Source organism: Molothrus aeneus, chromosome 8, assembly GCF_037042795.1.
Source record: "Molothrus aeneus isolate 106 chromosome 8, BPBGC_Maene_1.0, whole genome shotgun sequence".
In the NCBI taxonomy this organism is placed as follows: domain Eukaryota; kingdom Metazoa; phylum Chordata; class Aves; order Passeriformes; family Icteridae; genus Molothrus; species Molothrus aeneus.
This window is the reverse complement of record NC_089653.1, coordinates 23735118-23757069: the sequence shown is the minus strand read 5'-3', so window position 1 is coordinate 23757069 and position 21952 is coordinate 23735118. Positions and strand designations below refer to the sequence as shown.

General features: G+C 38.6%; 1 protein-coding gene across 1 annotated transcript; it reads left to right on the top strand.

Annotated features, from left to right (window-relative positions):
- Window positions 1-94: 94 nt before the first annotated feature.
- On the top strand, window positions 95-21317 carry PCGF6 (polycomb group ring finger 6). The gene is made up of 10 exons (XM_066554392.1): window positions 95-413; window positions 1356-1455; window positions 2752-2848; window positions 3343-3398; window positions 4313-4372; window positions 4980-5088; window positions 7027-7054; window positions 7629-7727; window positions 13798-13884; window positions 19056-21317. The coding sequence occupies exons 1-10, from the start codon at window positions 111-113 to the stop codon at window positions 19104-19106; spliced, it is 990 nt and encodes a 329-aa protein (XP_066410489.1). The 5' UTR covers window positions 95-110; the 3' UTR covers window positions 19107-21317.
- Window positions 21318-21952: the final 635 nt, after the last annotated feature.

Sequence of the window (21952 nt, the reverse complement as noted above, 5' to 3'; positions counted from 1 at the left end):
TAGCGCAGCCGTGCGCGCTCTTCAGAACTACATTTCCCAGCGTGCCCCGCGGCGTTCCACGCAGGCGCCCCGGGCCGCGGACCGACCCGTGCCAGCCCCGGTCCGTGGACATGGAGGGAGACACCGGATCCGGGGTCCCGGCGCTGTCGGGCGGGGATGGAGCGGGCCAGGGCCAGGGCCTGGGCCCGGCCGATGAGGACCGGGATATGGAGGGGGCCCCCAGCTGCTCGGGGTCGCGCTCCCATCCCTTCGAGTTTGAGCGGGGTCGCTCGGAGTCCAGCGGCGATGAGGACGACGACGACGAAGACGATGAGGAAGAAGAGGTGGAGGAGGAGGAGGAGGAGATGGAGGGCGACACCAGGGCTCGGTTCGGAACGGACGATGGGGAGCTCGACTCGGACGACGACCGGGAGGTAAAGGGGCGGGAGGGTGCCCGGGGCACGCCAGGCCCTGCTCCCGGCGTTCCCCGCGTGTGATAATGGACTTTTTATTATTTTTACTTTTAAAAAAATATTATTATTATTGTAATATTTATTTTATTATTACCCGAGTTCACTTCATCTGTCTCATTTAAGTGAAGCCCTTACAAACTCTCGACGTGGCTGGGAGGGTGGTAGACGGTGGCACGTGGGCGAAATGAATGGTGCTATTGAGGGAAAGAAAGCCCTTTAGTCGGGCTTTGAGACGAGAGGAAACGTAAGAATCTAATGTGTCACCTCTTTCAGACACATCTCAGATCGGCGCTATTGAAGAAATTTGTTCTTTTTTGAAATAGTGTTATTCAGTGAGGAAAGCCGTTGTGGAACTACTTGTGTGCGTTCCTGGTAAATGTTCTTCATGACCAGGATTCAAAGCAGTGAAATTTCAGCCTTTGCTTCTATGTGTATTGTATATTTTATAACTGTGTGTACAAAGAGATGACTGTCTCTTGTCATACAAACTCTCTCTATATCTTGATTTGGGACTCCAGCTGAGCATTGCTGAGCATTTTCAAATAATGATGTTTGCCACCCATGCCCACTTCAAGGTTGCTGGCTATGTGATATTTTGTTAAAAGGGTTTATCCAAAAAAACTTTTCGCAAAATGATTGATTGTTTAAAGTTTTCTTTTTAGGTAAGATTCATGAAACAAATTGGATTACTGCTGTCAAAAAGCTCAATTTAGAAGACTACGTAAAAGTCTTTAAAAAATGAGCTCTACATGAGAAGCAACTGATCTGTTCAGAAAACCCATTCCTCTAACACACTGATCCCATTTTTTCCCATGGTTGTAAGGTTGTGGTATTTTGGAAGCTGCAGTCAAGGAATTTCATGGCTTAGACTGTGTATTCAAACTCACCAATTTTTGTTTGCAGCGTATGATAAGCCTCGCAGAGCTGACCCCCTACATCCTGTGTTCCATCTGCAAAGGTTACTTTATCGATGCTACAACTATTACAGAATGTCTGCACACCTGTAAGTATCTGTCGGTATTGTCTGCCTAAGGGTTTAGTTGTAAATTCAGACCAATTCAGCTGTTGAAATGTTCTGAGTTCAGAAAAATAATTATCTGTTCAAAGTGAACGTTTGTTGTGTTTATTCTGTTCCTTAAGCAAGATATATTTGTGGGTATTTTAAGCATCAGAAAGTTATTACATCAATCAATCACGAAGTCAGCTTTCCATATTAAGAAGGAAGATGATGTAGGAGAAGATAAAGCCCAAGTAAAACAAAAGCAGAGCTACTACATATATTTTCTTAATTTTTTTTTTAAGTGGGCTCTGGGAATTTGAGTGTATAACTGAGAAAAGAAAGTTGAGTGGCTTTGCTTTTAATGGACTGGAAGTTTCCTAAACTGTTGCTGATGGGAGCTTGTGTAAATTCACAAAACCCCATAAGCTCCTGTGGAAGTACCAGTTCAGATACAGAAACAGTGGTCTGCACCCTTGGCACAGTTTGTCCATAATCTGATGAATGGAAGCAGGTGGGAAATAAATAACTGATTTCAATGTGCTTGTCTTGTTATTTTTCCCCCTGGATCCTAGAGCCAACAATTTTCCCAGTGCTAAAGAACCGTTTTCTCTCCAAACTAACGAAACACCTTCTGTGAGGCTGACTCTTTAGCCACACCCATGTTCATACCTGAATCCGAGAATCCTGCTTTACTAGATCTCCCAAACATTCACGCTGCATAGATGGAAAACTTTTTCTCTCTCTCTTTTTTTCCCCCCTTTTTTGGAGCACTACTCACTAGTTTGTTCTATAGCATGAAGTATTCAGCACAGTTTGCAATTTACAAAGAGACACAACTGTTAGTAAGGACAGCATAGAGTTGGAAATGCAGCTGTGGTGGTGTCTTAGAATTCTCCTGGTAAATGTTACAGAAAAGTTTCCTCTGTTCAGGCAGATGGGGAGCTGACTTGATAGTAGATTATTTATTCTAGGTATTTCCACTTAATAGCATTTTTCCAGGTTTTTAAAGGACTTGTAAAACACAATGAAAGTGGCAGAGTTATGATTTCTTACCTTGTTTCTACTGAAAGTGTTTGTAGGGTGCTTTTCAGCAGTCAATATTCTGCCTTAGCCCTACTCATGTTCTGCATGCACATTGAACTCTCACCCATGCATCCATTGGATTAGGAGTGTTCAGTGACTTCATTTTGTCTCTGACAAATTTTGTATGGCAAGTCTGGATGTATTTACTCCTTCTGCCTGAACAGATGGCACTGTGTGAAGGACATGTGACTCCTGTGGGGTTTCTTTTCTTTACAGTTTGTAAAAGCTGCATCGTGAGACACTTCTACTATAGCAACAGATGCCCAAAGTGCAATATTGTTGTACATCAGACACAGCCCCTCTATAATATCAGGTAATAAATTTGTCCTATTTTTATAGATTTGCTACTTGCTTTTAAATGTTTTGTTCTACAGACTCGTAGTGTTTTCCTATTTTAAACAAAGGAATGGTTACAAGAAACACATTGTGTTCTTCACTAGTATGAGTTTCGCCTCAATAATTAAGATAAAAAGACTCTCTTTATTGTTTCATCTAGTTTGTATCCATTTCTAGGGTTTGTTACCCCTGCCCTGGGTATTTTCATGCATTTGCTCAGTGTTACTGATGATACAAACACTTAACTATTTGGTTTGATTTCCTTTTAAGATGAAGACTTTTTGGCATAGTATGTTTATTAACTTAAAAAATTGAGTTTTAGTTTCTTGAGGTCTTCATGAAGGGTGGTGCTGTCACTCCATGTACATCCCATTTCCATGTTCTATTTGGCATCTTTGTTACAGTTTACTAAAACCACTTTGTCTTGCACCAAAGACTCTTTTTTTTTTTTTTTTGTTTCCTATTTCATAGACTGGACCGACAACTGCAAGATATAGTCTATAAATTAGTTGTCAATCTGGAGGAAAGTAAGTCCCTTTCTCTGTAATATTACTATCTAGAGATTGAAAAGAATAGAAAACAGAGTAATTCAAAGCCTTGTTTCTCCTCTGGACTCTTCAAAATAGTTCTGTGATGTTTGGTTATAAGTTGTAATGAATTAACTGACAGCTGGCATCTTTCTGGCTGCTAAATGCTATTGAGGTAGTGGTGTGTACCTTATTTCATGAAACACAGCTGTCACTGTATCCAGATAAACATGCAGATAATATTTCACAATTTGTTCCTCTTATTTTAGTAGAACCATATCATATCATTCTGTGTAAAATGTTCACTTGGCTCAGTAGAAAAAAATGCCAAGACCGATTCTCTCAAATGCTTTTATTTTTTTCCTCATTGCCATGTTTACTTGTCTGATTTTAGATGTGTTTACTGTCTTATCTAATTTATTTTCAACTTTGGGGGCCAATGATCCTTCACAGTCCCCCCTGGATGGGCTGAGTGAAATACAATCCAGTGGATATGTATGGACTATAGATGGTGTTGCTTTGTAAAGCAATATCATGAGCATATATGTAAAAAATATATGTATATATAAAAATATATTTGTATATACAAATATAGTATAAAAAGTACTATGCTCTATGTGAACAGGTTATAAAATACTGTGTCATGTCACAAGGCATGACAGCCAGAAGGATATTAGTTCTTGCAGCTACTTCAGTATTATTTATGGCCAGTTTCTCTGATTTTCTCCCAGTTTTTACTAACAAAATTTTAGTCTGTGTTTCTTAAGTATCTCAGCCTCATGAAATACTAGTGCTGGTGAAGGTATGTAGAAACTTGGAAAGTTTTTGCTGCTCTAACCATTGAAAATTGGTCAATGAGAATGGATATCCTCAGCATCTGAAACATTTCAACCTGTATTGTGCATTTTTTTCAGGAGAGAAAAAACAAATGCATGACTTCTATAAAGAAAGAGGATTAGAAGTGCCCAAACCAGGTGAGCTGTAATCACTTTAAGAAACACTGTTAAGAAAATACTTACCATATCATTTATTCTTAAGGGCCTTCTTTAGTTCACAACTGAAGGTGGAAGTACTACTGGAAATATGGGATTCTTAGTTATTTGGAAATTATAACTTGCCATAGATCTCAGATTATAAAAATTGATGAATTGGCAACACTTTAACTCTGATCATGGCTCAATTATTTTAAACTACGTATTTTGCTTACAACCAGGAAATATATATATAAAATGTGCCTTCATGTTATTTTCTGGCTGTTAATAAGTAATAGACATTATAAAGGAGTAAAAAGGAGAGATTCAAAGTCTGCTGAACAGTGGGGGACTGTTCTAATTATTTTGTGTCTTCCTATCAAACAAAGCTCTCTGGAGAGTGTTGTGCTGAAAGCTATTAAAATTCTGATTCAGGTACACAGCATAGAATGTAGGAACAGCTGATAATAAATTAGTAATAAAAAAAAGAGGATTAATTGCATGGGCTTTTTTACCTGGTGAGCTATTCTGTTTTGCTCAGTGCATGCTAGTATCTTATTCTGCTTTTATTTCAAGTTATCTTTGCATTTTGGCTACTTGAATATTTTAGCTGTCCCACAGCCAGTTCCACCGAGCAGAGGAAGACCCCGAAAAGTTCTGGGCTCAGTGTTCCGGATCCCACCAGAACTTGACATTTCCATACTTCTGGAGTTTATTGGGTGAGTCATGGGCAAATGTGAGAGCAAGTGACTGACATGAGGGTGCTGCTAGCATGTGATGAACCATTAACTGCCTCTTAGTTTTCATTAAATGTGTATTTCTTCCATCTCAAATAGTAGTGGGGAGCCAATTTTAACTTACAGTACGATAGTGACAGCCAGCTATGCACAGGTAGAGGATGCAGATAATTAAATGTTTAAGATGTATACTTCCTAGGAAGTATTGTTTTAAAATGTAGATGTGTTTTATTTTTAGCAAAGTCATGCAGTCTCAGTAAACTGAGCAGAGAAATCCCTGTCTGTTCCAGTCCCTGATCCCTGTGGGTGGCAGCACTGTTAATCCTGGGTGTGCTCACAGGAAGCACTCAGTGGCTTTCAAATAATAGAAACTTTTAAAATTGTGAATCCATATACCTGCCTTAATTTCAATTTTCATTTTCTTCATGCCTGACTTGCAGAAGTCATTTTAGACCTCAAACCTGGTAAACTTGTATCTGCCTGAGAAACAAGATGACTTTTGAAACTGTCTGTTATATTTAGTTTTTTGGTAGTTTTATTTTAAATGTCCAGCATTGGCAGCGAAGCAGATAATACTGTGTAAATATCATCTATACGATATGGAACTGTCCACTGTGGGGTTTTTTTAATATTTTTATATGGAGGGAAGCACAGAATATTTCTAAATAAAAGATGATGGCTTAAAACCATCTACTTTGTATTTTATTTTAGTGACTTTTTTAACCTTTGATAATTTATATTGTCAGAATCAAAGAGATTGTCTCGGCAATGAGAGATTAATAAAGCATTTTGGAGAAAGAAAACTTGGAATAGATTGGACCAGCCAAAAGAAATTGTTACCTTGAAAGTCTGACTGTCTACATTGTGTCTCTATGAATTATAATGTGGTCACCAGTGGCTGTGGAACTGTATCAAAGAAAATGACAGCTGTAGTGGGAAAGCTTTTTTTATGTTTGTTTCTTAGTTAGTGACAGATTTACTTAGCTTTGTCTGATACCTGGTACATATTTAGAGGTGGAGATAATCATAGTAACTTGAAGTGCCACGTTAATGTGTGGTCTGCACAAGTGTTATATTTGCTTGCTATAGCAAATGGTCAGCTGATTTTAGCAATGTTTGATTTATTGCCCTCTCCAGCACAATGAAAATACTGCAGTGTTTCCTCTCTCATATGTACATACTTGCTAATGCAATGCAAGAATAATGAAATGTTGTGTATTGGCCTTAATTAATTGAGAAATTTACGCATTGTACTACAAGAAGGAGATAAGTGATCAATGATAGATCACATGCTCAGGCTGTGCAAATCAATGAACCTTGGCTGAAGCCAGCTGGAAATTTGGTTATTTGCCATGTTCGTATGTATTTCACATTCCAGAGAAACATATGCTGCTTTCCTGAGTTCCTAGATAGCATTAGCATTAATATTGTCATATGAACAGCCTGGAAGGCCAGCATCTTGCCCAGGGAGCCCCTGAGGTGGTTGGGTGTGTTCTGTCAATAACTTCTTAGATACTGTTAAGGTTCCAAATATCAAGGATCATGAAGTATGAAGGTTTAAGCAGCATCAATATTGCAGCCTACTCCTATGAAAATTAGTGTTACATTGTGTTTAAAAATGGCTTTAGGCTACATTGGGTTTTATTCACATTTTATGTAGAGAAATCCTGACATCCTAAATAGCTGAATTTACAAGAAAAATTGAGCAGAAATACAAAGGGTGGGAGAAAAAGATAAATAAATTCAGTCCAGTATTATTTTATGTATAGCAATTTAATGAAAGGAAGAGCCTGAGTTTGGAAAATAAGTTGGATATGCAAGACTCATAAATCAATAAGTCACTGTTATAATAAAGAGCTTGATGATATTAATAACTTACAATCTTAGCAATGTTGACTATTTACTCTTTTGTTTTTTCAGAGCTAATGAAGGCACAGGGAATTTTAAGGTAAAATATGATTAAATTTTTGTCTTACAGTTTACTTTAGGAATAATTATAGCCTGAGTATATTTAATTTAGTTTGGTTTTCTTATACTGAGTGCAGCTGAAGCTTTCATCAGAATAATAATAACCAATCTTTTATTACAGTCTATTTCAAACCTATTGTTGTATAACACCATACCTACCCAGCATTTTTTTCTTCTTTTTATCCTCATATTTCACAGTTATTTTTTTTCATAATCTTTTTTCATCTTCAGTATCCCCTCCTACCCTTTCTGTCTCATATTTGCCCTTCTTTCTGCCTTGTTTATCCTGGGGTTTTTGGGCCACACAGAACATAGGACTGTTTAAAATATTTAAAAATAATCAGTTGCTTAGTAATTTTTAAATGTTTTAACAGCATCTGGAGTCTTAATACATATTTAGTCCGTTCCCTGTGATGTAATCTGCAGGTAGATCAGCAGAGAAGGGTTCAAAAATGTGAACTGTTTCCCTGTTACTGGGCTGCTGCTTGAGTTTGGAGTTTCTGAGGGATTAGTGCCAAAGTCTTTAACTTAAAATCTTTATTTATTCTGTGCAGCCTTTGGAAAAGAAGTTTGTGCGTGTTTCTGGGGAGGCAACAATTGGACATGTGGAGAAATTCCTCAGAAGAAAAATGGACCTAGACCCTGCTTGTCAGGTACATCCTTGTTGTAGCAGTCACAAGTTGTCCGTGCTTTGGACAGACATTTCCATTGTTCATTAGATTCTAAAAGTAATGTTAGAGTTTTTAATACAGTAAGGATTAAAAAATTAATTGTTTACAATTTTGTGATCTGCAAGGAACAACTTTTCTAACTCATTTGCAACCTATTCAGATTTTCATAGTACTGTACTAACTGGACAGAATTCCTAAAGTGCCTTGTAAAATTTCAGCCAAAGAAATTCAAAACCAAGAGATTCTGCTGTTTCAAAAGTAAAACTAGACAGGAAGGTGGGAATGTGGGAGCATGCAAAGGAATGATGCAAGCTCCTTCAAGGTGAATAATAGTAAAATTTAACTGAAGGCAAACAAGGGCTAAGAAAGAATTATACTATGGATGGATGTGTTGAAATGTGTATGAATGCAAATACAGACACTTTCCTCCAAATAAGAGTTCAAAGGAGCAGAATATGGTACAAAAGAATTTAGCTTCATATTTTTCAACCATTTTGAGAGGAACTGCTTGTCAAAACCAGTTTCCAATTCTTCAGAGTATTTCAGCAGCTATTCACTTGGGAAAGTGCAAGAGTTCTGTAGTGTGTAAATAATTCTTAAAGCTGTCAGTTCCTGGAAGATCAAGCTGATGCTGTTGTGAATAGGTAAATGGTAGAAGTTTAGTGCTGGGTTTGGAGTTAGGGCTGTTTTCATACAGCAGTAACTGTGGGACAATACAGAATGTCTGTGTGCCTCAGTAATGAGTATTGTGCTGCTTACCTTTCCAGTGGTGACAAAGCAAATCAAATATAAATTATTTATCCTGCAGAGGAATTAATGTATTTTTATTTGCTGGTTTTCTCTCAGTGAGCGTCTGTAGCTTTTACATGGTGGTGACTTGATATTCTAAACAAATACAAGTATCCTCAAAATGAGGCTGGAGAAACTTCTTGCATTATTTAGTTGTTGTTTATTTGAGGGGAAGGAATTGTTTTGTTTGTTTGGATTTTCATAAATAGTACATCAGAATCTCAATTTTCAGGAACACTGAGCATCTGTCTTGGAAACTGCAGGTGTCCATCTTTCAAAATCACCCTGGGCCTGTGTGCTGGGTGTCTTCCAGACTGTAAAATCTTAAGATCATCTAGATCTTAAGTTCTTAAGTTCTGTTAGAGAACTTGAGATTTTTTCACTCATTAGTTACTTCCTACGTGGACTTTGCCAGACAGGTACAATCCCCTTGGTTAAACGGTTAAATGTTACTAAATCTCAAAAGCTGATAATTTCATAGGTGTCCTTTCTCAAGATGTTCTTGATGCTGAGCCAGTCACTCCTATCTCTGCTCGTATCTAGTTTGCCATTGTGGTGTAAGGCACAATCATTGGCTGGTTCTAATCCTTGGTCTCTTCTGTGCAAGCCCTGCCTGTTTGGAGGAAATGATAAATCTTCTTTCTTCTTCAAGCAGATGCCTTGGCTGCCTTTTTTTCTCATCTTAAATGATACACTCCCATTTTTTTTTGTCAGCAAGTATTTTTTTGTTCATTAGAAACCTGCAGTTGATTTTTATGCACCAAGTCATGACTGTTGTCTTGATATCTAGGCTCATCTTTAAAAATTTTGGAAATTCAGGAAATGAAGCTGGAAGTATTTCTTTCTTGCCTGAGTGATCATTTCTTTGTCATATGGGGACTAAGATTAAAGGAGTGAATGTACTGAGCTGTTAGCTTCTCATGGTAGTACACAGCTGAAGCTGATGGTTTGTTGGTAAACATGCAGAAAGTGAAAGAGATGTCAGATATGTCATTGAGGATTAATAAGCCTAATTAATAAGACTAATGAATCATGTCTTACTCCCGCTTCCCAGGATGACTAATAAACTAAAACAAAATTAGGGAGAACCTGATTCTGAATGAGCACAAGCAGAAAAATTTAGAGAACTAGGTTACAAGCCATATGTGCAAAGAATTTAAATGCAGAAGATTCTTTACTGCTTTTTTAGTTTGCTCTAGAAATTTGGAAGTGTTGAGGACTGCAGTGGTTTCATTTCCTGTCAGCTTTCCCAAAGTATGTTAAAAAAGACATTGATACTAACTTTGGACAACAAGCTCTTGCTTTTAATATTGCTTCTTTAGTCTTATTTCCCAGCTCTCTTCATTACCTAAAGTAATTGATTTTTATATAAAATGTCTTGAGTTTGGGGTGTTTAGTATGGGACTGGAGTCCAAGAATTTCGTTTCCTTGGGAATCTTGGAAGTTTCTACATTTAGTACTACATTTATCTACAGAAAATTTATTGCAACAGTGTTGACTTGTGTCTTAACTTGGGACTTGGAAAGATTTGACTGTAAGGAAGACATAGAGTGTTTCTTCCTTTATCTCCTCAGTATATCAATTGCATTTTTGGCTTCGTTCTCGTAAGGACACTGGGTGTGGTTGTTTTGTGAGTGCAGCCAGTTCCTACTGAATATCAGCTGAGTTTGACAGTCTGCAAAAGTCCTGTTAGAGAATGTTTCAGTCATTCCCTGTTAGAGCTCATTTGGTGACCAAGTGATAGAAGGTATGTTACTCACCCCCTGAACTCCTGGCTCTGCTTGGACATCTCTGACTTAATCTTTTCATGTGGAATTTGAGCTAATACTTGCCCTTCTTCATTGACCTGCACAAGTGCAATGGATTTAGGTCAATGAAAATGTGAAATAAGCCATCTGGCTCGTGTGGCAGTATATATAGAAATCTAAAAAGAAGTTTTGAAGCTACTGCCATTGTTCTTTTTTTTCTATTCTGAGAATTCAAACTGCTTTCAGACTTCTGTAATTGCATTTGCAAATGGATTATGATTTAAATTCCCTAGTTTATCTGAAGGTTAAGGCTTCATTTATTTTTATCTACCACTAGAGCTGGCAGACTGTAGTTTCCTCTTTCTAATGCTTTGTTTTGAACTCTGTGCTTTGGGCAACAACTAATTTTCTGTATGTGTTTATGTATACTTCTAATCACAAGGTCTCTCTTGAATATTCTTGCTGGAATTTGCTGGGAGAGGGTGAAAATATTTTTTTAGAAACTGGAATTGCCAGTAATAGCTAAGTAGGTAACATCTGATAGGAGCTAAATACAGGTTGTGGTGTTTGGAACCCAGTAGATTCTTGTCCTTGGCATCAGAAGTTTTCTTTAGAGTGTGATTTCCTTTGAGCTCCTCCTGCAACAGCAGCATTCCTTCCTGCTATTTCTTCTGTAAGGATGAGAGAAGCTGCTGAAGGACTTGCAGCTCAGCTGCTTGGAATTCATTAAAGTGGCTGATGGAACAGAAATGTTCTGTTACCAGATGTGCATTCCTGAAAGTGTGTGAACTGCAGTCTGGGGGGACACTGGGAGAAAGAACTCTGTGCTCAGACACAGTGTAGTTGTTGATGCAATTTCTTTATGCCAGTCTTGGACCCTGGATTAAAAACATCCAAGACCTCTGGAAAGTAAACAACAGCTAGAGGAAATGGGAAATTCTGACAGCTTTTTAAATAACTAGCTCAAATACTCATGTCAGTCTCTAAAACTTTGGGTTTTCCTTTTCCTTCCCTGGGTAGTATGAGTTGACATAGAAAATATTGATGAAGCCTACTGCTTTCTGGGCCACATTCTCCCTTAGGATGAGTCTTATGTGAGGTGTCCTTTGCATGAACTTTTTCTATTTTTTATATCTGTCTTACTTAGTGAGCATGAATTTAATAATTGTCTGTTATGGTGGCTTTTAGAGAAATAGCTCTAATAGCAGACATGTCACCAAAAGAAAAGAAATGGCATAATGCAAAACCTACTTTATTTTAATAAGAATTTTAACAGAAATGATTGAGTATTCAGCAGATTCATTTTCATGCTTCCTTTCAACAAAATGTCACGCTGCAGTTACTGCTGTCTCAGGCAATCCTAGTAGTTGGCTTCAATTTTACCAGTCATTTGAAATTTTAGTAAATTCATAGCAATGATGGTGCTGGTGCCTCTTTTGTAATGGAACATATAAATTCCTGTATGACACAAGGATTCCTCTGAGACACATTTCACAACTTATTTTTGCACTGACCTGAGATTTATTTTTTCATTGTATGTTTTATTCTCTTGTCCTTATAAAAGGAGTGCTAGCATAACAATTAGCAGGCAGAATTTCAGGCTTTGGGTCTGGAATTAGGAGATTAAGCATTTGGTATTCAGTGAACTCTAATACAGTAAATGTGAGAAACTTGTCTCAATTTATTATTAGACACTGGCTCTTTAATGACTGCTGTTTGAAACTGGAGCAGCAGGTACAACAGTGTACTTTCAAACAAGCATTCTAATTCTGTTTTGAGAGATTCTCAGCAGCTGTGACTGTCTATTTGCATCCTGTACTGGTCAAACAGATTAGATTTTCTATTTCTGTAGAACATATAAAACATTTATGTGATATGTTTCATTGGGAGCAAGATTGAGTTTTCAGTGCCTTATGCTATAAAAATTGTAGAAGTAAGCTTACAAGCAAAAGTAATTAAACTCATAAGTCTGGAAAGCAAAGCAGTCATGTTTGTCTTCCTGCAGTAATAACTGTAGAGGTTAAAAATGCATGGAAGATAGCAGAGAGAACTGCAGACAGTTTTCCAAAAGGAAAAGAAATAACATTTTTTGAGTACTATGTTAAATATATCAAATATTGATGTTAACTATATGAGTATGTATGGATCAATAGCTAATGAGTATTTACTATTATGTCCACAGAAATTTTTACTTCCTGGAAGCTAAAAGCAGAAGTGCTGCTAAGCAGTTTACATCTTCTGCACATTAAGAATCAAAGAGAGTATTCTGCATCATTCTCATACAGTATAGATGATGCAGTAAATTAGTCCTTTTTGAACCTCTGAGGAATAGAATTCCTGCATTCCCAAGTCTCAGAACAATGTGGTCTGCCAGCACAAATCTTACTAAATCTTTCCATGAAGAACAAGACAGAGGTAATGGGTCGGCCTGCAGAAGAAGATAAATCTGGGGGAGTGGAACAGCTGCAGCACAAACAATACATCATGATACTGCAGTGTGCTCCCACTGCTGCAGGGGCAGAGCTTAGGCAGTTCCCTTGCAGAAAGCTGTGGCATTGCTCATTGTCAATGCTCTTCTCTTCAATTTTGAGGTCTTGTCAATTCATAAATGAGAGCATTCTCATTTCCTTATCTTGAAATTGCTCATAAGGAAAATGTAAGCGAGCTCCAGTTGAGAGAGGAAAACACTGCTGTGTTAGCTGCTCTAACTTGGAATGTTAGAGACTTGATTTACATTATACACTGTAAATACATGGTAACTTTATAGAGAAGCCTATTTTTCATAATAATCAAGACAAGGAATTCAAAATACCTGATTAAGGTTTGTGTTTTCCACAAAATTACTGCTTTTGTGGGCAGTTACTAAACAAGTGCCTCCTATGGAATTGCAGGCACCACTTAGAGTTCAGCTGCAATAGAGGACAGTGCATGGAACTGCTGAGAATGCCCTGCAGCTGCACCACAGGAATACTGACTGAGTGCATGCTGAAAGAGGACTGTCATGTAACTGCTGACAACGACATGCACCAAGATGCTCCTTTCTATTAAGGCACTTCTTCCCCAGTATTAAATGGAAATAGTCAGGTGTTTTCTCCCTCAAGATAAGAAGGAGGGTGGCAATGGCTCTTTTTTTTTGTGGCACAAACAAGTTTCCTTCTTTTGCAACTGATGAATGATGACAGATATTTGTGTAGTTGTTCTAATACATGCTCTAAATTCCCATTAAAGTCATCACAGCTATTACTAAAGAGCTTGTTTCAGTGGACACACCAAACTGAGTGAAACAATAAACTGTCCTCTCTGTTCAGCACTGGGCCCAGGTCAGGGCCTTGAAAGGCTTTAGGGCAGAGCAGTAGTGCTGTGAATGTTAAATACATTTGGACAACAGAGGTAAAGATGGCTTTAGTGTCTAACATGCTAGCATTGAACTCTGCTAATAAAATTGAAAGGGCTTGGGTACTGTTTTGCTACTCCAAAGGCAAGCTGGCCTTAACCATGCTTGTGTTTTTTCCCAGGTGGATATAATATGTGGTGATCACCTGCTGGAGCACTACCAGACACTGAGGGAAATTCGTCAGGTGATAGGGGAGAGTGCAGTACAGGTATGTGGCAGCTGGGGCTTTGTTCCAGGTTTTCTGTTTCAAAACAGAAGACCTCTCTCAAGCCCTCAGGTAGCACCAGCTTGTCTGAAGAAGTCACTAAGAAAAATCTCTCCAGTTTACGCAAAATCATTTTTATCTTGTAAGTAGAGTTGACGAAGTGCACCATGTTCTTCTTGGTCTCATGAGGTTCTGGATTTGAGGGGTTTGTGTTGGGTTTTGTTTTGGGGTTCCCCCCCCAGAACAAGTTGCTACCTTACCAATGATAAAGTGTACCAGCCATTCATTCAATTAACATTCCTTGTTTTTCCTCTCTGGCAATTGTATCTCTGCAGGAAATCAGAGGACAAATCCCAAATAAGGCTATCCTTGTGGCTGGGTCAGGATAATAAACTTGCTTATAAAAACACAAACCACAGATAGAGGGTAATGAATGCAGTAAATATGCTTGATGCATATTGTATTGGCTCTGGTCACAGCAGGAGTGTATGGCCAGCTATTTCTTGTTGATAACTTGCTGTCTTTAGTGTTGCTGGCTTTGCAAATAAGAAAGCATTTTTATAAATCCTTTGTGAATCTTTTCAAAGCATCTTTAAAGGACCACACCATTTTAGAAGTACTGCAGAAACAATGAAGTATTCTGCCAAGTGGAGCATTAGATAGAGATGTAAAATTGTGGTATATGGTAAATTGTATCTTAATCTGAACTTGGAAGTCTGAAAAGTTACTATTTAATGCAATAGGAAGAAATATGATTAGATTGGTCTTTTATTTGGAAAGCAATACTAGGAGATAGCAGAAGGGCTAAAATAGTAGCAAAATCAGCTCTCCCCACTTGTTTGTGCACACACATGCACAAACATTTACATTTAAAATTCCTGCTGAGCTCTCATGGGCTACAGGAAGGCCTCTGTATTGGAGGCAGGAAGTAAAAAGCTGAATTTGAGATCTCTTGGACTTTGCATCACTTGTAGCTGATTTGAATCACTAGAAGGGGTCCCAGAGTTGCAGCAGAGGTGTTTGGCTCATGTTAATATTGGCAAACATTAAAATCTGTGAGGCTTGTGCTGTTTCTGTAGTTGAAGGGAATAAATTCCACACCTGATGTCTTAGCTGGTTTATAATAGCATAAATAAGAAATGAAAATGTAACCTAATCCAGTTTGGGGAGCAGGGTATAGAAACTGGGGGAAGTGGGTACTGGTAACCAGCTTGTTTCTGACACTGAGTCACTGCAAGTAAATTCAGCAATCAGCACAAAGTGATGGAAGTGCTCTCTACTAAGAGCTTCAGTAAATGGCAGGGGATGATACACTTATCAGTCCAGGGGTACAGTCACATGTATGGTTTTAGACTTGAGCTTAGCATGAAAGCTTTTCATATATGAGAAATGCTCTTGGGGGAGCACTTGAAGGAATACTGCAGCAGTTTCATTTCTTGTCAGAACTGGGTCTGCCTGATTGATGTTTGGTGATAAAGCACCAGTCAGCAGCTCCACGAAGAGAGCAGTTGCCTTGGGATGCATTCTCCAGTGATGTTTCAAATCTCATTTATTGCCAAATCAGTATGCTAGCAGTTAATTCTCTCAAGGCTTCTCTATTGGACAAATAAATAGAAAAGAAACATCTTGGCTTACTGTGAAGTCTTGTTCTTTCATTGTCACTTTCAACAGGAAATTTGAAAGACCAGGTTCATCTTTATTTTCTCTTCATATTGCTAGAAGATCTCTAAGGATGCCAAATAGTTACAGTAGTAATGTTCCTTCTTTTTTGATATTGAAATAATTGTGACATTTTCATGTCTTTTAGTCTAACATAATATTTTTTTAGAAATCAAGAGGATGCATTTCTACAATTAAAAAAACCTTGGAAAATATTTTTAGATAATTAGCCATGAAAAAAATCCCAACGAATGGGTCAAGTATAAAATGGTGAGGGTTGTTAGTTTCTCTCCAGAATCTGAAATTCAGTAAGGGGTACAGTTGTCCTGGCCAGTGAAACTACAAGTACAGAGGAACATTTGATGAATTTTACATTAAACTCCAAGGGCATCTTGTGCCTTTGTAACTTCCCAGCCTTTCCAAATCAGTGCTGGAGCTTGGAATGTCCCCCAGAATGCTGAGACACTGTTCAATACTACTGTTGTCATTTACAGGTTTCTGAGGTTCATTGTAGATGCTTCATGCAAAGAAAAAAGCTTCAGTAACTACTTCTGCAACAGAAAGTCATTTGAAGGAATAAACATTGGGCTCTTTTATTTAGATGAGTACAACCACTGTTAGAGGAGAAAAATAGCTGCTATTCTGAGTCACATTTTTCACTTGCAAGTTCATTCATGTCAGCAGTTATTCTTTTTGCTGGGAAAAGTGATTATAAAAATGCAGATAAGTTTCTCTTTGGCAAATATATCAATTTTAACGTTCATTCTTTGGTAGCATTTGCAGCATCACATGTGTTCTGTGTGATTTGTTGTTCTGAACCATAATCACTGTGGTGCTCTTAGTGGCTTTTACTTACATTGAATGGTTCTTAAGATTTGTTTGTGAAGATTTTGGGTGTTGTATTTTTTTTTTCCCTACTGACTTGCATAGCACTGTGTAATGATGCCTTAGAGCCTGAGTAAATGAATTTTTAGCTCTTCTGGATAGATTTCTGCCTTTCCAACAAGTGTGGGAAGACCAAATGTGATCTGAACATAAAATAAATATTCCTGACACTGATCCCATAGTAACCTATTTGGGTTGTTTTAATTGGAGTAAATGGGCAACTAATTTTAGTGGTTGAGTGTAAGCAATTAGCATGTTCATTTCTGATAGTTGATAGAAGGCTAAAAAAGAATCAGGAATAAATCTTTGTTTAATCTTGTAGATGTCAAGATACTTTGACATTTCTGAAACTGGGTGGTTGGTTAAATCTTCCTAATTAGCTGAAAGTAGGATTTCTAGCTCTGTTTAGGGCAAAAACATAAAACCTCACTGACAGAATTTATATAATAACAAACAACTTTGATTTTTTAATATTTTAAACAGTGCAAAACTGGTGGACTTTACTGCAAGGAGTGATCAAAGACACTTACAGAGATTTTTAAAGGCTCCATTTTGTCACCAGGCATTGAGATCTGCTTGTAATTATGAGTTTGATCAAGTAGCTAAGAAAGGAATCTTGTTATTAACTAAATGGGAATATAACTTCTTCCCAGTTGTACCTTCCTGCCCTCTGCTGCACAAATGCAACCTGATCCAAGCTGCTGCTTATTTTCACTTGTCTAAAACTGGGCCCTCTCAGAGTTCTGCATCACTGATGGATATAATGAGCTCACACATGGGAAAAGCTAAAAGGAGTAGCTTCCTTGATGTCCTTGGCCCTTGGCACAGAGGTTTGGCAGATTATAATGGTCTCTTTGTAGCTCTCACCTTTTTGTAACCCAATGCTGTTGTGCTGTTTTTTTGGTCTCCTGAGCTAGGCAGGAAGAACTGTGCTCTAATTTAATTGCTGTGACCTTCTACCACACATTTCCTTTGGAAGTGTTTTACTCTTTGCAATGGGGTTATTGAATTTGGAAAGTGGGGCACTTCTTGTTGCTGCTGCTCTTAGAACATCAAAAGGGGTGTATGCTCTGATGTTTTGGGCTGTCAGTTCCACTCTAAAATTTATAGTTGGGTGTAACAGGTGGGATCCTTTGCATTTTTTTTAGGTCAGGGTCACAAATGTGTGTCAAAAGACACTGGAGAGCTTTGCTTTTCTTTTGTGCCTGTCTGAGTTAGCCTTGAGATTTGTAATGGGCAGTGAGAGCTCATTCTCTGTTTGGACTTCCTTTAAATAACAGTATCTAGAGAAAGCAGCTGAACATAGATGGAAATGTGTAATCCTTTACAAGTGAATAATTACAGAGTAAGAAGTGTCAGTACTGGGGTAACTCTCAGCTTCTCTTTGCAGAGAAGGAATTGCAGTGGTTTTGGCCTCGGGTTTAACAGGGCTATTTCCTTTAAATGTCCTACTGCCAAATGTACCATTTCAAAATTATTCATCAAAGAATACATTGTAGCATTTTCTTCTTCTATAAATATTTATTTCCTTTAAGAAACTGGAAAATAGAGGAAAAACTGGTTTTGACCACAATTTTTTTCCAAAAATAAAGTTTTGAATGTGTCTTATTTACTCTTTTGAAGGAACTAATGGGCACATGGAATAAGTACCTTTGGGAAGGTATAACAACGTTTTCATGTGCCAAGAGGTTCCTGAGTAACCTCTTAGAACCTGTTCTGCCTTGCAATGCTGCTATCCCAATTTATGCTAGTCACCTAGTGAGTTAAAGCTCCTGTATCCTTTCAGGAGTTAGCAATGAGTTCCTGGTTACTACCAGGGTAGGAAGATGAAGAAAAGTTAGTGAGTTGATAGTAATACATTATCTTACAGCCTGTGTCTTAACAGGTAAAAACATCTGAAGCAAAATATAGTACATGTCAGTTGGTATTAATGTAGTTCTCTCTTCACAAAAGAACTTTCTTTAAAGTCTGTCCAGATAAGTAGGTGTAATGCAATGTCAGATTCCCAGTGGCTCTGTGGTGGAAGCAGACTGAGTGCTAGGCCTTTCAGCAGCTGCCTGTGATTTAAGTGACATAAGTAAGACTAATGGCTCAGAAGTGTCCTGTTTCACAGGTGAAGGGATTTTTTTATTATATCAAGCAGTCTTTGAAGAGGAGAAACATGAGTTAATAAACTAACAGTTTTTCATTTGGAGTTTTTTTAATCCAATACATTTATTACTTAATAAATGTATATAGTAGTAGTCTGGACTCTTGTGCTACAACTTTTGGCAGCACTTTCTAGAACTGCTTAGTGGATTACATTTTTTTCTGCTCCACAATGCCATGTGGAAATCAGCACGACTTGTAAACAAGAGCCTGATAATGCCATTATAACTTTATTATAAAAGCACTACCAGATTTTATCTTTTTTTTTTAACACACTTTTCCATGTCAAAGAGGAGAGGGGAATACAATTATTTGCCTTGATACTTCAAAATTTGCATTCTCCATATGGAAGTGACACAGTACAAACTGGTGAGGTTGTGCCTGGGGTCCTGCCATGCAGCAATTGTACCAGCTGCTGGCAGAAATGCCTCGGGGAGAAGGGAAGGTGCTATTATGAGACAGCTTCTTTCTCTTCTGTCTAGGATGGTCTGCTTGTACTGCACTATGGCCTGGTGGTGTCTCCACTAACTTAAAGGTGTCTGGAATATCAGAAGGCAAAGGATTCTGAAGTCATGGAGCTTCTTCAGTGCTGTTTCTCACCAAAGAAGCCATCGCACTTCCTGTGGCAGGAAGCGAGTGAAGGGAACCACCACTCACTGCTGTGTGCTTGTAATGTAACGTCTGACTTCACCACTGTAAAAAATTGCAGCTTCTCTAAGTACAGCTGTAGATGTTGCTATGCTTCATGTTACTGATTACTATCTTCAAATTTCACTCAGCTCAGGGAAATTAAATGCTCCAAGTAGCTAATTTTTTTTACTTTCTAAAACCACAAGATTTCACAGGGTGAACAGCCTTTTTTTCCTCTAAGCTCTGAGATTTCTCTGGCTGTCTAAGTGTCTAGCTAGAACAGTGCTCTCAGGGATGGTCTTCAGTGAGCAGTATAATTTGTTTTGGGGAAGAGACAGTCATTTGCCTAAAAAAAATATACTGTGATCATCTGTCTTTGGATGTGATTTGGGGAGAGGAAGGAAACTTCAGAAATGCAGACCAAAATAGGTAGGAAATAATGCAGCATAAGCATTGTTTTTTGAGAAGTAGCATTAAATTTGTTGTTTTTCTTGAAGAAAGACAATTTTGTTTGCACTGGAAATATATTTGCTGGTAGTTTGGCTTATACCAAATGGTGGATCATGCATCTCTAGTCTGAATGGAGATGAGCTGGCTGTAAGCTGGTTAAACTATGCATGGAAAAAAAATCAAAGTAGCACCTCTTTCTACCTGCTTGCTGTATATAAAGTAATCACTGTCAATCTGCCATCATGTAAAATCTGTCAACTGACTTGTCTTGACTGTCAGACGCATAAATCCATTCACTTTAGCACATACCTCTCCAGCAGCTGTGAAAATGGTCACTTTTTCCACTCTTTTTAAGGTGTTTTAGTGCATTGTAGTGGAGATCAGGGTTAAATAATGTAATACCTGCCTGTTACTACCAGATTCACAGAGGACATTAGGTGACTTTAATTTTAACATGTTAAAATTAGGTTTGGTGACAACTGTAACACTTCAAATTTTCTTCTGTTTGAAGAAGCATTTGTGCAACATTAAGGACCAGAGGGCTCTGTGTGTTATGCTCATGCTGCATAGTGGGTCATCAGTGTGGGGATTCATGAAAGCTTCCATTAGGCACCAGGCTCCTTCCCTCCCCTACAGTCAGTGCAGGGAAAGGGAAGAGATTCCTTTGTAAGGCATTTCAAAGCACCTAAGTTACAGAACCATAGACTTGTTAGGGTTGGACAGGCCTCTGGAGATCATCCAGTCCAACCTCTCTGCCAAGGCAGGGTCACCCAGAGCAGGAGGCACAGGAGTGGGTCCAGGTGGGTTTGGAATGTCTCCAGAGAGGGAGACTCCACACCCTCCTTGGGCAGCCTGTTCAGTGCTCTGCCACCCTCAGTGTAAAGAATTTCTTCTTTCAGTCCCCCTTTCTTTCTTTCAGTCAGCTGGTGAGGCAGCAGCAGCAACTGAGCTAAGTGCAGGGGTGAGGGTTTGATTGAGCTGTGCAGGGGTTCTGGAGCTTGGGGACGCCTGAGCAGCAGCCCCAAGCTCCATCCAGACCTGGAAGCCCTTGGCAGCCAGTCAGGCATGCAGGGGACCTTGCCAGGAGCAGAGAGGGACGTTTTGTGTCCCTAAGGAGCAGAGCAACCCCTTGGGGCCTCTGCTGGACCCTCTCCTGGAGCTCCTTGTTCTTCTTGCACTGAGGATCCCAGAACTGGGCAAAGCACTTCAGATGTGGCCTCGTCAGGGCTGAGTAGAGGGGTGGGATCACTTCCCTCGACCTGGGGCCACACTCTTCCCAAAGCACTCCCAGATTCCACTGGCCCTCCTGGCTGCAAGGGCTCAAATGTGTTTGTTCACTGTCAGCCAAAGAGGACTGGCATCCTTTTCTAAAGAAAGCTTTCATGAATCCTCCCTCAGGTCTTTACAATAAACATCGTTTTGTCTGTGAAGGTGGCACCATAAGAAAAAAAAGTTTTGTTTGAAGTAACTCTCATGATGCTTCTAAATATGTAACAAAAAGCCTTTTTAGCTACAAACTCCTATTTTACCTTTATAGTTTGTATAAAAGTAGTGTTTAAAATGCAGCAGAAAATGAGATTATTTTGTAAACACCTCGTGAGTTGTGTTAATAAAAGATTATATATTGTAACAGTAAAATAAACTTTATTTTAGCCAATTTAAAATTGAGCCCTTGTGTTTCTCTGCCATGTGTCCTCTGTCAGCCTCAGAATTATAGTAGATGATAGTGAAACTGCTGAATGTGTTCTGGGGTTGTTAGAATGACAAATTTCAATTAAGAGGCTGAATGGTGAAGGGTAATTCAATACCAGAGTCTCCACTGGAGCTAAGTGTGGTATTGTTAGCTGGAATAAAATGAAATCTCTGAGATTCTTCTTTTACTGAGGATTTTAGTGAGAAATAGCTCAGTAAAGAAGTCAAGATGATTTTTCCACAGGAATACAGCAGACATAATCGTGCGTAATTAAAGGACCCCTTCGTTCATCAACAAAAACATCTTTTTGTGAAAGACACCTCTCAGTTATTGTCTCTCATGTTTATGGCTGTTGTTCTGGAGTCCCTGTGAACTGAATCTCTGCCATTAGAATCAAGGCATCTGGTTCAAATACTCAATATTGCCCCTTCCTTTTCCATTATCACTCAGGGGTCTGTTTTCAAATTTATAGCTCTCTGCTAAAAAATCATTATCAGTATAGTCACATTTTACATTGCAAATTCACCCTTAACCCTGGCTTGAACTTCTCATCTACAGAAGAGGTCATGTGCAGAGTTTAACAGCTGTATAGAAGCTGATAGTTAA